Genomic DNA, 17,488 nt, shown 5'->3' with positions numbered 1-17,488 from the left:
AAAACCCTCCAGGTTTCTACAGCAGCCAGTGACCCATTTGTGTTCCGCTGCTGGGAAATCCAACTACTGATATTGGGGAAGGTTGATTGGAACATGGTGGGCTCATGCAATCAAGCACGTTTGAGGCATGGCCTTTCAGTACCCAAAGGGAGCCTATAAACACAAGGGGAGCCAACTCTTTGAAAGGGTAGATAACTGCAGGACAAGGGGAAATGGTTTGAAGTTGAGGGAAGGAAAATTTAGGTTGGATGTCAGGGGGAAATTCTTTACAGAGAGAGTGGTGAGGTGCTGGAACAGCTGCCCAGAGAGGCTGTGATGCACCGTCCCTGAAGGTATTCCAGGCCAGATTGGATGGAGCCTGGCCTAGGACTAAATGTGAAGTTGGTGGCCCTGCATATTGCAAGGGGTTGGAGCTTCATGGAGCTTGAGGACCCTTCCAACCCAGGCCATTCTGTGACTCTGTGATAGCTGCCACTGTAAGACAACCTTAAACCTGAGGAACAGATACTCAATCGGCTGCTGTGTGTGGACAGGCTCCTTGGTGCTTAATTCCCACACCTCACAACAGGGAACAGTAACAATTTACACCAGCTCCAAAGCACCACTCTCCTGTGCAGTACACAGCTGTGCACGTGGCCATCTCAGACAGGACTGCTGTGAAGGAACAAAGGCACTCACAGCCTCTCAGGTGCCCAGAGTTTCGCTATGCCTGTCAGATTCTGGATGCTCTGCCAAGTTAAAAGCGTTTTGTGCACTGGATGCTGTGAGATGATGTTCTGGGCTGTGCACCATAGCTCTAAAGCAGCTGAGGATAAAGCTCGTTGTTTTCACGGTCAGGATTTCTACTGCAGATGGGTGCAAAAGCAGTTTACAGCTACACATATAAAAAAGGTGGCAATGTAGGGAAAAAGGGAAAAGCCTTTTCGGGATTTCGTGTTCCAAATAAGGGATCTGAGCCTGTTTTTCTGGCTTTCAAAAATAACTCTCTCATCCCCTCTGCAATGATCCTTTTCAAGTGTTTTGTTTGTCTAAATCAGCTGAGATAAATGGAAAAGGCAGAATAGGCCCCTCATGTATGCAACAGCAGCATGCAATAATATTGTATATTTCAGGAAAATCTCTGAATTCCTAACTCATGAAGAATACCCAACCCCTGTATAAGCAGCACTGATGAAAGGAACCCAGCAAGGCAGCAGAAGCAGCTTCTCTCCCATGCAATCAGAGGCCATGGGGCCTGGAAACTGGGAGACCAAGGGGGGAAAAACCCTTCTCTCCATCCAAAACCGACTCCTCTGATGAGCCTTACCGAATGGTGAACTCCAGCAGCTCCTGGATGCCCTGCGGGTCGAGGTGCTGGAGGTTGTACACCCTCTCCAGGCTCTGGTGCAAGAACTGCTGGGAAGGGTCCTCATGTGGTGCAATGCTGGGAGAGATGGGGGAGGAGACCAGCTTCCTACCTGGCAGCTAAGCATAGACAAACATGACACAAGAGACAAGTCTACCATCAGTAACAGCACTGCAAAACGCTGCTGTGTTATTTAACAGCTACGCACTGAGATCTCCGACTTCATTTCTCAGATTCAACATTAATGCCAGGGCTTTATTGGTTAATACTCTCTATTTAAAACCCACTTGTAGCTAGAGATCTTGAGATTAAATGTCAGTGTGCCTTTGAGCATCCTCCTCACCTACGAAACAGTGGAATCAGAGGAAGACCACATGCAATCAAGTTTATGAACTGCACTAAGGCTTACAACTGCCTTCAGTCCCACCTGTACTTCCATGCAGGAAAAGCATGCTCTAAAGGAGCACGGAACGCACCACTGCCACTAATAAACTGTTTAGGTGAGATCTAAGTCAAATCATAGAATCCTTGGAGTTGGAAGGGACCTCTGAAGGCCGTCTAGTCCAACTCCCCTGCAATGAACAGGGAACCACAGCTAGAGTTGTAATATGTTCAATGCTGTGAATTGTTAAGCGTGCTAAACGTTGTAACATCGACAAAGGCTGAGCTCCCCTTCCCCACGCAGTGACAGCTCCTAGGAATCCTGCCTCCCAGCATTCTTTTCTAAACAGCAGAGCATGTGCTATTCCAGCTCAAGAGCAATAACATTTTTCTTCAACAAAATATCACCAAATCCCTATCGTAACAATCTAATGTTTGGCTCTCCCCACCTAAGGTACTTTTCAATATTCACTCACTGGTGCTGAGGGGAAAAAGAAATCCAGAATCAAATCGTTACCCGTTGGCAGACATGGAAGAAACCAACAATACTCCCAACAAAGCAAAAGCCTTGGTGGTTCAACTTACTCGTAGTGGAGGGACCAGATGAGAGAGGCTGTCACGAAGATAGGCGTAATGTCTGAACGTGTGATCAGAAAACAGCGCTGGCATTGTTGGGCAACTTTTAGCAGCATTGAAAATCAGAACCAGAACAGCAATGTCTATTGAAATGGATTGTCAAAGAAAAATAAACAACGACCAGAAGAGTTCTTTGGGGATGGCGAGGCCAATAGCAATAACTCAACAACCCTTTCTTTGCTGGTGGGTCTTTACTAAGTTCTTCACTGCTGGAGAATGCTGAACAAAACCCAAGGAGGCAGCTGTCTGAGCAGATGCAGCTGAAGTACAGAGTGCAAACACTACAGGCAGGGCCATATTGGAGAAGGGCTGCTACTGCCAACGGGGGATGGCTCAGAGGCAACACACAGGATAGGAGCCAAGGATCATAAATGCACAGCTCAATAGGTGGAGCTTTCCCTGAGGCTCACGCTGTGCTTACCAGTTTGGCACCCAAACACTTAAAATTAAACGTTTGCCTCTGAGGTTTTGAAAATCGCTGCAATTCCTCCCATGCAAACACCCTGAAAAGCATCATAGAATCACAGAATCATTTGAGTTGGAAGGGTGTTTGAAGGTCACCTAGTTCACCTCCCCTGCAGTGAACAGGAACATCTACAGCTCTATCAGGTTGCTCAGAGCCCAGTCCAGCCTGGCCAGCAGAATTACAGTGAACCAAAGAAACACCATAGGATGAAGATTCTGGAATGGGAAAACCTTTTTCATGGTCTGAGAGCCACAGAAATACAGAGGGCAGCCAAAGGCTTCAAGCAACAGGTCCAAAGGCTGGGACATTCACCTGCAACAGCGTGCCCCAAAACATAAGATCTCTAGCAGGAGTAAAAAGATTCCAATGCAAAGCAGATGAGGTCAGGGCACTTGCCTGTGCAGAGAAGAAATAGGTTCAGATGCACTCCTAAGCACAGCAGAGATGTGAACGTAATTTCTCATCTCCTGAATATATTCTCTATCCGTGGGCTACCAAGCATAAAGACTTTAACTTGCCAAACCAGTTCCTCTCCTTCACCCAAAATCCCTTCCAGGTTTTCAGCTGAAGTGATTCAACTTTACTGTTGATTAAGATTTGCTGGCCACTTGGAATCTAAAATCCTCACATTTTTAACTACCAGTTCATTCACTGAAGGCTTTCCTTGTCGTTTCTGGCTCTCAGCCTGGCTTCCCAGAACACCTCTCCATAAAACATGGTGGTGAGTTACCTCCAGAACATTTCTAATCTAACATCCCCTGGATTCGAGCAGACAGGTGGTGGAGTCTCCATCCCTGGAGGTGTTCAAGAGCTGCAAAGATGTGGCCCAAAGGGAAACAGTGGGGATGGGTTGATGATTGGACGAGATGACCTCAGAGATCCTTCCCAACCTCAACCACTCTATGATTTTAAGGTGCACTGAGGTAAACTAGAGCTTTTCACCCCCCAAATTCCTTAAATCCCAAACTCACAGAACAGATGTATGACACAGCTATCCGAATAAAGATTAACTTCCTCTCCACCTGATCCCAGCCTTTGTCAATCCTCACAAGCTACTCATTTGATCTGTTAGCTGGTGGCCTCCGAATGGAGAGAAAAACAAGGAGCAGCGTGGCAGTTCAAACGAGCTGTTCCCATCTAACATCTCTCAGCATGCACCATAAATAACAGCACGTTCTGCAGCTGCACAGAAAGAGAGGAGAATGAACAATAGAAAAATGGTATTTCACATTTCTGAGGCATCTCCCATTGTTAAGAGCAACGGTACAAAAATCACAGTGTGCACTCGGAAGCACTGAATTTAATATAAGGATTTTGGATTGACTTCATTCAGAAAGCCAAGTTCATAGCATTATGGGAATTCAGCCACTGCTACACTAAGTGACAGCGCTGTTCTATAAACTGTACAACAGGGAGAGGAGTAGAAGTTTCACCAACAAGCAAACAAAACAGAAAACCACTCTTATCTAAAAGTGAAAGCATCTCCCAAAGTAGTGCAAGCTAATTTTCCCATCAAAGGGCTCATCTGCAAAACCTCAACCTTGAGACACTGCTTGATAACCAGATCATTCACACAGCACGAAAAAGCTAATTACACCACTCTGGTATTTACGAAGATTGTTCCAGATGATAAAACGGCCTGGGTTGCAAAGGAGCACAATGCTCATCCAGTTCCAACCCCCTGCTGTGTGCAGGTCACCAACCAGCAGCCCAGGCTGCCCAGAGCCACATCCAGCCTGGCCTGGAATGCCTGCAGGGATGGGGCATCCACAGCCTCCTTGGGCAACCTGTTCCAGTGCCTCACCACCCTCTGGGGGAAAAACTTCCTCCTAAGATCTAACCTAAACCTCCCTTATCTCAGTTTAAAACCATTCCCATTTGTCCTACCACTGTCTACCCTTGAAAACAGCCGTTCCCCCTCCTGTTTATAAGCTCCCTTCAAATATTGGAAGGCCACAGTGAGGTCACCCAGAGCCTTCTCTTCTCCAAGCTAAAACAAGCCCAGTTCCCTCAACCTTCCTTGCTGACAGTGAGTCCATTGCTTGCTGAGTCACAAAGGGACAGCTACAGGACTGTGCTGGTTTGAAACAGCTTAACAAATTCAAGCACTGGGAAAACACCACTAAATGTTTGACTGTGAAACAGATCAGCTGCCTTCTCCACAAGGATACAAGCTGGATCATCCATGTCTGGTTCTGGAGTGTCAAAGAACGGGTGCGTGCTCAGCAGCTCCGGGACCAGAGGGAGCACCAGAGTGGGATGCCTGCTCCCCAGGAACTTTAAACACCTGTAAACACATGGACCAAAATATTTCTTAGTAAACACATACACTGTAAAATACAACATATTAAAGCATTACTGTTTTGTATTACAGTGGAACTTTGATGTGTTGGTCAGCACCAGAATCCTACTGCTCAAGACTACGTGCAAACTCATGGCAACTTTGCCTCTTCAGGATAAAATCTGTTCACTTAAGCCATCCAAGAGACAGTTAACACCTGCAGGCACACAACCTAAGGAAAACTTGCAAGTTAAATGCTAACAAGCACATATATTTTTTTGTTCAGAAAAGCTAGAAGTGTGAGGAGGTAAAAGGACCACAAAACAAGATCCAGAAATCCAAACTCCAACAGCACTGTAAGAATACACTAGAAGAAAAAGAAGACCCAAAAAAAAAGAGCTTCCAATAATAACCAACAATTCCATCTCAAACCACGCGTGTGGAAGCATTGCTTCCTTTGTTGCCTCCATTAAACAACCCCAAACCCCCAAAACGCTCATTATTTTCACTCACAGACGAAAAGAATCCCTCCAAGAGCACAATACCCTTAGCCAGCCCACTTCTCACAATCAGCACAAGCAACTGCTAGAGAATATTGCCATGTCATGGAGCACAAAACATTAGTTATGTGGAATAGATGATGTTTCCTACTAAAAGTTGGAAGAACCTTTTCTGGAAACTCTGAGAATGCTTTGCTTTCAATAAGGTTTTCCTTCCACGGTCATCAGTTCTGAATGACCACCAGCAACACTGGCAAGCAAGAACAGTACAGTGTCTCTATGTCAGTCAGGAACACATACAATCTATGTACACACCTGCTATTCCAAGTATTTGCAGAATAATAATAATACAGAATAACTGTCTGCATGAGGAGCTAAAAGATTTGATTTAGTGGCTTGTGGTAGCAATGGTAACAGAAGGATGGTTGGACTAAGTGATCTTATAGGTCCTTTCCAACCTCGTGATTCTGTGATTCTAACAGAATAACCTTAGTGCTGTTACCTCCTTAGCTAGTTCAATGTTTGGTTAATCACAGAATGGCCAGGGTTGGAAGGGACCTCAAGGACCATGAATCTCCAACCCCGCTGCCACATGCAGGGCCACCAACCTCCACATTTAGTCCTAGACCAGGCTGCCCAGGGCCCCATCCAACCTGGCCTTGAACACCTCCAGGGATGGACGGGGCATCCACAGCCTCTCTGGGCAGCTGTTCCAGCACCTCACCACTCTCTCTGTAAAGAATTTCCCCCTGACATCCAACCTTAATCTTCCCTCCCTCAACTCCAGACCATTTCCCCTTGTCCTCTGCTGTTATCAACCCTTTCAAAGAGTTGATTCCCCTCCTGTTTGTAGGCTCCCTTTAGGCACTGAAAGGCTGCAATGAGGTCACCCCGCAGCCTTCTTTTCTCCAGGCTGAACAAGCCCAGCTCCCTCAGCCTGTCTTTGTAGGGGAGGTGCTCCAGTCCCCTAATCCTCTTTGTGGCCCTTCTCTTGACCTTCTCCAACAGCTCCCTGTCTCTCTTGTACTGGGGGCTGCAGACCTGGACCCAGTACTCCAGATGGGGCCTCACAAGAGCAGAGTAGAAGGGGACAATCACCTCCCTGTCCCTGCTGGCCACCCCTCTTTGATGGAGCCCAGGATCCCATTTGCTTTCCAAGCTGCAAGAGCTCACTGCTGGCTCACATTCCGTTTTTCACCCACCAGGACTCCCAGGTCCTTCTCTGCAGGGCTGCTCTCAAGGATTGCTCCTTCCAGTCTGTATAGAATTAATGCCCCACTTTATAACAAAGCAGAAAAGCAAGCAGACACACGAGGACATTGATCACGCTCACTTCCATATGGATTCTCTGTCTGTGGGATACTTGGTTAGGTTTTTCAGCAGTTCCACCAGTGCAAGATGGATGCCTTCTTTAGTTGAGACGTTGGTGCAACACAACAGCTCGTGAAGAGCTTCTCGAATGTCCCTTGAAGAATCCTAAAAAATAAAAGCAAGAACCCTCAAATCAGAGCCTCTGAATGCTCAGAGAGAGAGAAGCCTGGGTATACACTTATTTTAAAGGCAGGAGATCCTGTTCCTTGGCTGAATTCATCCTAGAGGCATCAGTGAGCAGTAAGAGAATAGAAAGAACTTGACCCAACTATTTGTTTATAGGTGTACAATAAAAAAAAACAACCACATAACACAAGCTACAAGTCTCATCATCAGCTTTGATATGACAACATCCTTAATGCATCACTTCTGAAGCCACACTGCACCTACGCTGAACTTCAGGCCAGTGATATTGCAGAGAGAAGCTTATGCAGCCTTCAAGCCGTATTTCTGGAAGCAGCGTGGCTGAACTCCAGCTTCATTACTTGCCTCCTGCCAAATACCACCTTGCAGTTCCAAATTAATACAATAGACTTCCTTGCTGTCATTTTTGTGGCACTGGCGGACAGAATGTGAAAATTTGACAGGATACAAGTCTTAGACACATTTCAATAGAGGATTTTTTTAAAAGCATAATTTGCTAAATATCAACAGCACATTCATTACTGTCTTCCACAAAAAGAAAGAGCAGCCCCCTTCGTAGAGGCTCTTCAACGACAGCCAACATACACAAACAAAGGAGGGAAACGCAGCGGTTACGCTCATCTGGTCCTTATTTGGGTGCTGCAAGGCAGGCTGTCACTGAGTGAGACGACGTGCTCTGAAGGCTGATGCAGTGGCTGGGGAAATAAAATAATCCAGGTGTGTTACATGGACTGCTGGGAAGGGAGAATGGAGATGAGCAAGGCAGAAGACTACCATGGGCCAAAGAGGTGTACAAGGTGACAGGAAGTGAGAACCACAACAGCACGACATGCAGAACGCGATGCTTGGTGAAAAAAGCAAGGAGCAGTTGATAGTTATTCAGGTAAAGGAAAAGCAGATGAACAAAAACAAAAGTTACCATCACCATTAACAATTCAGACACCAAAGTTCATGCTGCTCTCCTAAATCCTTTATTTTGGTGTCAAAAGCTGGATTTTACTGCTGAAACAGAAAGCAAGTAAGCAAGCACCTTCCTGAAGCAAGCACAATGAAAATGTGATAATTCTCATATTTCAGCTATTGTAATATAGATGACAAATCTATAGCTAACGAAAGCACAAAAAGGAACACCAGTGTAACTGCCCTACACGTTTATACCTTAATGCAGAGGTTCCCAAGTGAAACAAATATGAAATAGATGCACAAATACCAGAGGCACCCAACACTCATTGCTGTGTTTTCAATCTCAGGTTGTATCGTACAGCCTTTGTTACAGACAGATAAGCAGATTATCAGAGAACCATAGAATGGCTTGAGTTGGAAGGGACCATCAAGCTCTAACTCCCCTGCTGCAGGCAGGGCTGCCAACCTCCATATCTAATACTAGACCAGGCTGCCCGAGGCCCCATCCAACATAGCCTTAGTTTGCTTTATCCTGGAGCACAACTGAGGGGTGTCACTGTAGCACAGGGTCAAGCAAATAGTGGGTAAAGAGACACACAGAATGCATTTTGAGTACCATCCAAGGCTGAGATATTGTCCCAGAGAAGCAGAGATTTGTCTACCATGTGCAGCTGGGAACTGGCTGAGATAGTGATGGTCAGGAAAGGCCAAAACTATTCCAAGGAGTGCGCTAGAAATCAAGGGCTGGAAGAGTAGAGAGAGATCTCAGACCAGTGTGCTGGCTCTGTTCAGTGAACAAAAGGTACAACTGAAGAGGTAGAACAAAGAAAATTAAGTTGTATTCAACGTGAAACGTCACAAAGATGGACCAGAAAATGAGACAGAAGGAAATCCACGTGACACACCAGCAGTTAGCAAGGACAGCGAGCCTTTAATCTGAATATCATTTATTAAAAAAAAACACCACAAAGAAAAAGCAAGAACGTAATGTTTCCCCCCTTGGGAAGGCCTTACCTCCAGAACAGCTAACACAGTATCCAGCTGGTCCTCCCGCAGCGTGATATTGTTGGAAATTTTCCTCATCGTGTGTATTGACTGCAACCTCACCTCCTCAATTTCATCATTAAACATGTCCACCAAAAAATCCAGGCATTTTTCCGCAAAAGAAGGTGAGGACTGAGCCAGCATGCAGAGGGCCTCCACTGCAGCAATCCGCACCTCTATTAGGAGAGGGGGAAATCAGGCATTAGTGCTGTTTAAGAGGACGTGCCACCAACAGCCAGGCCCTGTAGCAGTGGAGCACTGGGCTAAGGACAGGAGCTCACAGAATGGCCTGGGGTGAAAAGGACCACAATCATCATCTTGTTTCAACCCCCTGCTGTGTGCAGGGCTGCCAACCACCAGACCAAGCTGCCCAGAGCCACATCCATCCAGCTAATAAATGTTATGCATTTCATGGCACGTTTTGCAAGCGTAGCCGTAACTGTGGTACCTTAAGCAAGCTAATTTAGATAATTAAACTGCTCTCTTCATTCTTCCAGACATTTTAATTGCTAAGAGCATTCACTGCATTTTTAAGTAGCCACGTAGCACTTTGTGAATTGCTGAAAAGCCCAAGAGTACCAGTGTGTTACCAGCACACGGAATGAGCTTTCCCTGCTTCCTGACTTCCTCACAAGAAAGGACAAAGGTGTGCCCTAATTATCAAAATGACTCATAATTCAAGCAAAAGTAAAAATAAACAGAGGCGTCCAGAGAATGTTTCTGCTGTAAACCATAGTAGGAATTGAAAGAAGACCCAAATATAACAGACTTGCATGAAGATTCTTCCCCCCACAGCCATTCCTGCTAGCTTCCATAACATTCATGTGCTGGGATCATAAAAGGGAAGATTAATTAGACGTCTTGCAAACACTGTTTAAAACATACTTCTACTTTTCATTCAAATTAGCTCATCTTGCAAACATTCATTTCAACTTGCGTGTAACGTTTAGGCCTATTGTTCTTAAAGAACATTTTGATTCCTGATGATTCTGATTAAGCAGAGAAATGCAAACACAGCGAGCCTTCCACTTCCACAGAACAAAGCCCGTGTCACAACGCTGAGTCTCCATGGTCATTAAGACCACGGTGCTGTTAGAGGCATTAGAGAAGAAAAAGCCCCAAGAAAACATTTGCCAATAGTGCATTCATGAGCTGACACATTCATTTAGATTGAAGTTACAGGATGGAATTGAAGAAACGAAGCAGCGCCGTGGGTAAGGAAGAATACAGCTCAGCAGTATTTAAAATACCACCATGGAGACATATGTACACTCTTCAGAGTTCTGGTTATTTTCCACATCTGCCCATTTTACTGACATTCCCCCATAATCAAACTGGAGAATGCTTCACAGACAATGGATTGAGCCACACTGTCAGTCAGAAAGAAACAAGGCTGCGTGCTCGAGCTTCAGGGAGAGTGCAGCTATTGGGAAAACGTGGTTTAATTTGCAGGAGTCACAGAATAATAAATCAACTTTTACACCACAGCTTACAGAGATATTTTTGTTATGGTGTTTTTCTGCTGACTTCTTTACTGCCATCCTTCCAGCAAGGTTTAAAATTGAATTCAGGAACGACATTAGAGCTGCACCTCTTCATGGCTCTCGATAGCTTTTGCAAACCTTTGCTCTACACAGAGGAAAGCTGGGCTAGAAAAGGCTGAACACAGACATTCCTGAGATCATCAACACAGGCAGCGCTACAGCCATGCTCAGAAGCTGAAGAATGCTTGTGTTCCTATTTGACACTCATAATTTCCCCTGTTTAAAAGAGCAGGCCAGATATAATCTGCTGGAATGGGTGAGACAAAGGCCTCCACATCCATCACAGCAAGACCATGAGACCTGGTGCAACAGCACCACAGAGCAGGTAAATGTGATGGTGAAATGCAGGCATTTCCATTCAAGAAACAGAGCTACAATAACATGACATAAACAAGCCCTCACCTGAAATCTATGTATCTGAAAACACAAGAATCCAGTCATTAATTTTCAAGTAAAACATGTTCCAACTGCCCAAGAACATTCATGCCAGCAGGGACCAAGAGGAGCTTGGCCTATGCAGCCCCCTGTGAGATGGAACTTGTCTTTTACTTCATTAGGAAAGCCAGACCTGATGAGAAGCAACTAATTAACCCGAAAGTACCACTAGCTAGGAAGAAATGGGCATTAGCTGGCTAGGCACAACCTGAGATTGGAATTTGTAAGAAAACTTGTGTTCATTGGATTCTGAAACATCTTGAAGGACGTGGTGTGCCTCCCAACACAAAGGTTCTAACCTCCTGACCCCCAAACAGACAAAAGGCCCCTCCATATATCCCAAGCAATGCAGTCACCGCATTAACACTTACCATACATTTCATCTTCCAGACCGTGAACAAAGGCTCCACAAGCTCCTGATTCAATCAGGTTCACAGCACCTGTATCGATTTCTTCTTTGGGAGCATCATCTCCCCATTTTCTGCCACTTGAGAACTCCCCAGAGCTGTAGAGCTCCTTGGCTCGCTCGTGCGCCGTGCGCTTCCTCTGCCCAAATACATTTCTCACAGTTACAACCATGGGAAACATGAAAGGTGACTGATCAGAACAGCAAATGGTTTTCTGAATTTTAAAACAGGCATAGCTGGAAGCTCTTGCCTCCTTACTATTTTGTAGGCCTGAGAAACTGAATGTAATACCTTCAGAAAGTTGCTTCAGGAAGGAGTTTTACTGAAAAGCTTTTTGCACAAGGGCCCCATTCTCCAGCTACTCACTGCTCCTAGGATGGGAGATGACTACCAGAGAGCTCTTGCAGGATGCTGCAGTAAGTTTGCTGCCAAAACCAGGATGCCAACTTTCTGTACACAATAAAGCTTAGAGCCAAATGGCCGTCAGAGGAACGCAAACATTTACCTCTCATCCACAAAACCTGAATGGCCTCAAGCTCTTCATTACACAGCTCGGTTAATGAAATCTAAAACTGGCAATTGCTTCACTGACTTTAATCTAACAGAAAACCTGTCATCATCAATTAACTCTCAGCAGCCCTGAGGCAAGGACGTGCTAAGCAAACAGGCTCTGCATTTCCACACCTGTTGTGTGATTTGAGTACTCTACACACAGCCAAAACAACTCCAGCACTGAGTGTTTACGTACCCGCAGATCTGACATGAGCTTCTTGTCAAGGGTCTGCTCTAAGAAATGAGAGCTCACTTGTTGCATAGAACCCTAAAGAAAAAAAAGAAACATCCATCAAAAGGAAGCAAGAGGATTACTCTAAATTTCACCACACAATTTCTGGATATATCCCAACTCAGGGCCTGACAATATTTGTCCTTTCTAATAGCTTCACATGGTGCTCAACACTCAAACTCTACATCAGAGTTTGCTGAGGATTATCAGAACAGCTTATTTTCTCACTGAATCTAATACAGACTTTACTGGGTTCAGTTGTTAAAATGTGCTGGGGGGCAGTTATTCCAAGTACTTGTTTTAGGGATACCAACCCTGCAATCTCAAGGAGGGAATCACCACAGCGTTCAGCCAAGAGAAACAAAGCCAACACCCCACACTCAGCTTTTCTCCTGCTTCGAATTCTGACATGAATTTATGTGAGCAGTTTCCAAATTCCTCCCCATTTCTTTTTAAAGAGTTAAGTAGTGCAACGTGAACCCCTCAGAGAAGGATGAGACTTACCAATAACTTGGCAGCTTGTACTCTCACAACCCAGGAACCATCGCTAACCATGTGGCAAATTTTCCCAAACGCATCATCAACCAACCGAATCTCTTCATTAGAAGAAGGAATGGGGACAATGCTAGCAGAGGAAAAAAAGTCAGTCAGTTTGCTGGCTTCATCCAGCATGGCATACAACTAAGAGCTGTGCTGAATTCCCATCAACACACAGTAAGCATCAGGAACAAAAACTTCAATCGAATGAATGCGTTCTCATCAAGTGTCAGCAGCTGGTACACAGCATTCCTCTAACTGCTTCTCCTGAGACTTTCTGGCACAAAACACCCAAGATTAAGATACTGCAGTGGCACCGTTGAGTCCCTCTGTGTACAGCACATACCTTTCAGGGTACAGTTGACTGAGGACCCAAATTAGCTGAACTGCAGCACTGCGCACTTGTTCATAATCGTCTGCCAACAGCTTGCAAGCCTGAAAGAAGATTTGCAGCCAATATAATCAATTTCCACTGATTTATGATCCTTAGCACATATCAGTTCAGATCATAAATAAGGACAAATTAAATCTTCCCTTCTACTAACAAGTATTTCCAAGTTTGATCATCCTAATGAAGACTGTTAACCACATGAGGTATAGCTCCAAAACTGCCCGTACTCTGCAGGCAACACAAAGCATGAACATTTCCTAAGAGTAATCTGATACAGCCTGCAGCTCTGCAACCTTTTTGCCAGGACAAAGGGTGATGGATTTAAACTAAAACAGCAGAGATTTAGAGCAGATGCAAGGAAGAAGTTCTTTACTATGTGGGTGGTGAGGCACTGGCCCAAAGAAGCTGGGGATGCCCCATCCCTGGGCAATGTTCAAGGCCAGGCTGGATGAGGCTTTGAGCAACCTGATTAGCAAAAGATGTTCTGGTCCATAACAGGGGATTTGCAATGAGATGATGGTCTCTCAAGTTTCTTGCCAGCCTACACCACTCCATGATTCTGTAACAAACAGCCACAGAATAGTAGAATCATGAAGGTTGGAAAAGACCTTCAAGAAGACAAAGTCCAACCCCACTCCCACCACTGACCACATCCACACAGTTCTTGAGCACCTCCAGGGACAGCGCCTCCACCACCTCTCTGGGCAGCCTGTGCCAGTGCCTGATTACTCCTTCAGAGACAAGATTTCTCCTAATACCCAGCCTGAACCTCTCCTGGCACAACTTGAGGCCATTCCCTCTCACGTAACACCCTCCAATGCACAAGGATTTAACACTGAGATTGCAAGATGACAGTAAGAATTATGCAATGCCTTGCACCTCCTATGCTCATCTCCCCCCAGCAAACAATCAATTTCAGTCACAGCACACACATTAGTGCACTTGAAGTTGTAAAGCTCATTTTTATTTGCTGCCATGTGGCACTGCAAAGAACACACAGCATGCACATAAAATGCCCTCCCTCTGTTCAGAGCCTTCCACCTCTCGAAGCACGACGTCCCAGAATCATGAAAAGCAAAGTATGCAAACCAACACAAAATAAATAGCAACAAAAATGAGGTTTTACCTGACCATAAATGGCCTGCTGCAGTTTCAGTCCTCTCTCGTGAAGCTGAAGCTATGGGGGGAAAACCAGAACAACAAAAGAAAGAAACAACAATGAAATCAAACGATGGTTTTAAGTAACACACAATAAGTTTTCATCACTGTTTTTCCTGCTTTGCATAAAATTAATTGCTTGCATTTCTCAACTGTTATTGTAATTCAGCTGTTTCTCAAGCTTGGCTGTATCTTAAAGAAAACCTTGACTTCAGTGTAACCTTAAACTTCACAGCCACTTACACTTTGATTGCTTAGGAAAATACAGTTCATATGAACACTCTGCCCATTCTCTCAGCCTTCAAGCAATTTTTCAGCACTGGCCAGTTTCAACCACTCCCTGAGACATGGACCCAAAAGCAGCACCACCAGTGCATTTTCACAGCCAGAGGAACAGCAAAACCTGCCCTACTAAACACTCCTAACATAAACAACACAGTAGCAAGGAAAAACTGTGATTAAAAACCCTAGGAACAGTGAGGGACCCTGAATTCACTCAGGATGCTTCCAAGCTCCAAACTAAAGCAAAACAGCTGACATTGTAGTGAAACTATTAAATTGAAGGTCATAAATCTTGCTATGGATTTGATTCAGTGTCATTGCAGAAATGGTGGCAGGTGTAAGAAGTTCTATGAAAAAAAAAAGAAAGCAACAAAATAGAATGAAAATGAAGGATGAGTGCAGCCTCCAGCAGAGGGAGATCCCAGACAGACTCACACAGTCTGATCCTCTCTAATGCATCTTGTTTCCTTCTTCACAGTTCAATGGTGTCAGTTCAAATACCTTTGATCACCATCAGCTTAGATGGGGTAACTCTATAAACTTTTAAGAGTAGCAGAGAAAGTGCTACACCCCCATACAGTCACAGGAACTCACACTAAGCAAAGTTCTTAATGCACTGCCTATGCTTCTATTGCTGCAAAGCTAGAAAGTTCTGAATTTGCTGAATCCCACATGAAAATCAGTAACCAAAACATTGCCAAAAAAAAAAAAAGCACACAAGTTTTCAGATTTAAACACACAAGGTTTCCTGTCACAATCAGTTTTCTATTAAATGCTGAATAGGGGCTTATTATTGTGGCAACCGACCCTGAATCAAGAAATGCAGACTTCTCACTAGACCTTACCTGCAATCATACCACGATATCCTAAATTAAAACGCTTCTTCAGCTACAGCAGAAGCAGATCTCATTGAATCACAGAATTGCTCAGGGTGGAAAAGACCTTCAAGATCATCAAGTCCAACTGCAACCTAACCATACTGCCTTAACATATCATTATGAATCACTCTGAGATCTCATGAACTTCTTCTATTCATAACTTACCTTATTTCTCCAAGTAATTTTGATATGTTAAACTGGCACTAGTTCAAGTCAGCTTTAGTCCAAACCCCTCTGGATTAATTTTCACATCCTTCCCATCTTTCTTACCAAACCCCAAACAATTTCTTCCATCACACCAGCACTCCTTACCATGGCTTTTATAGCTGCTGTTCTAACACGAGGGTCCTGGTCATTAAAATGATCTCCTATGATCTTCTGGACATCTTTGGCAGCCTGGCTTTCAGCTTCTTTTGCAACACCTTTTTCCACCGGTCCAAGACAGCCAATTAACTGAAGACACTTATTTCTTACACCGTGGGAAGAATCTGTCAGGTGCTATGGGACACAAGAGAAGAAAAGATCTAACTGGGTTTTTAAATTGTTCTTTTCTCTCTTCAAAACAGCCAGAGTAAAATTCTCAGCAATTATGAAATGTTAATATTTGAGTAGAACAAGATTAAGTAAATACTGACAACGTACTTTTTCCTCTGGCAGAGATAAATATTCAAACAGATTATTAACACATTTGCTTAATGCTTTCTATCAATAACTTATTAACAGGAAGAGTGTTTCTAAATAACAGCTACAGAAAGCAGACATGCTTACAAAAGCATACGAAGGAAGAGGCAGTAACTGAGAGAGCAGTGAATCCAGTGTTGTTTACAGACTTGTCAACTGCACCCAGTGCTGTGCTCACAACACATTTGGTTTCAAGTTGCTCTCCTTCAAAATTTAGTACCTTGAGCTCTCTCCCAAAACAGACTGAATCCAAATTCAGCATGCAAGAGCAGAGCTTTGCCCTTCAGCAGTACTGATGTCCTCAGGGAGGCAGCCTTACCTTGCAAGCTACCTCCACCAGCCTCATCCTGACAGATGGGTTCTCTGGGAGCTTTGTGCCAATCACCAGCAGGGTGTCCAGCAGCTGAGCAAGGACTTGGTGAGACTCTGCAAAACAAAGCAGGGAAAGGTTATGCACCTCTTTGCTGAGCTCCAGAACCACAGAATCACTCTGGTTGGAAGGTCCTCCTGGAGCCTTTTCCTTCAGAGGAGAAAAGAAGCCCAGTTTCCTTGGCTTCTCCTTGCAGATAACATACTAAAGCCATCAATCACCTTGGTACCAGGCCAGGCTGGATGGGGCCCTGGGCAACCTGGTTTAGTACCAGATCTGGAGGCTGGTAGACCTGACTGCAGCAGGGGGATTGGAGCTTGATGATCTTTGAGGTCCCTTCCATCCCAAGCCATTCTACGATTCACCTGTCACTAAGTGATACTAAAATAAAATTAAACTTCATCAAGAACATACAAGCAGTGAATATTTTCAAAGAAAGAATATGTTATGAATATGTTCAAGGAAAGACTGGATGTTGTGTTGAGGGACATGGTTTAGTAGGAGCTATTGGGAATAGGTGAACGGTTGGACTGGGTGATCTTTTAGGTCTTTTCCAACCTTAGTGATTCTATGATTCTATGATTCTATAAAACAGAAAATAAAAACGGACTTCAATGAAGACACAAACAGAATCACCTGTACTTCACTGTCTATTAGAAAACCAATGTTATTACACTAATGCCCTGATGAGCTGCTTTGCAGTACACTAAGGAAAAACAATGCTCCTAACAAGATTCCACTTCAAGCAAGGCCTGAAAGGCATCTGAAAAAACTCAACTTACTCTCATTCTGAAGTGTGTTAATGGCATCATCCACAATGCAGTCTGGGGAAAATCCTGGAGTCTTCGATAACAAACCCAGCAAGGAAGCAATCTTCAGTCTTACAGAAGCATCATTCTCCTGGAAGGAAGCAACAGATATGAGGAGCAAGTTTTCCCCCAGAGGGTGGT

At 44.5% G+C, this 17,488-nt stretch overlaps 1 protein-coding gene across 2 annotated transcripts in view; it reads right to left on the bottom strand.

The window, feature by feature from the left end:
- The window catches only part of INTS4 (integrator complex subunit 4), a 36,217-nt gene that overhangs the window by 13,364 nt on the left and 5,365 nt on the right, over positions 1-17,488 (bottom strand). For both annotated transcript variants that reach the window (XM_048933334.1, XM_048933333.1), the window contains exons 3-15: positions 17,321-17,438; positions 16,488-16,594; positions 15,800-15,985; positions 14,296-14,346; positions 13,125-13,213; positions 12,746-12,866; positions 12,206-12,277; positions 11,422-11,596; positions 9,042-9,247; positions 6,943-7,085; positions 5,000-5,115; positions 2,312-2,445; positions 1,307-1,464 (exon numbers count right to left, since the gene is read on the bottom strand). In XM_048933334.1, coding sequence (XP_048789291.1) covers positions 1,307-1,464; positions 2,312-2,445; positions 5,000-5,115; positions 6,943-7,085; positions 9,042-9,247; positions 11,422-11,596; positions 12,206-12,277; positions 12,746-12,866; positions 13,125-13,213; positions 14,296-14,346; positions 15,800-15,985; positions 16,488-16,594; positions 17,321-17,438 — 1,676 coding nt within the window. The remainder of the gene's footprint in view (positions 1-1,306; positions 1,465-2,311; positions 2,446-4,999; positions 5,116-6,942; positions 7,086-9,041; positions 9,248-11,421; positions 11,597-12,205; positions 12,278-12,745; positions 12,867-13,124; positions 13,214-14,295; positions 14,347-15,799; positions 15,986-16,487; positions 16,595-17,320; positions 17,439-17,488) is intronic.

This window comes from Lagopus muta, chromosome 1 (assembly GCF_023343835.1).
Source record: "Lagopus muta isolate bLagMut1 chromosome 1, bLagMut1 primary, whole genome shotgun sequence".
Taxonomy (NCBI): domain Eukaryota; kingdom Metazoa; phylum Chordata; class Aves; order Galliformes; family Phasianidae; genus Lagopus; species Lagopus muta.
Note: the sequence above shows the minus strand (reverse complement) of the source record. Positions and strands in the feature narration are given on the sequence as shown.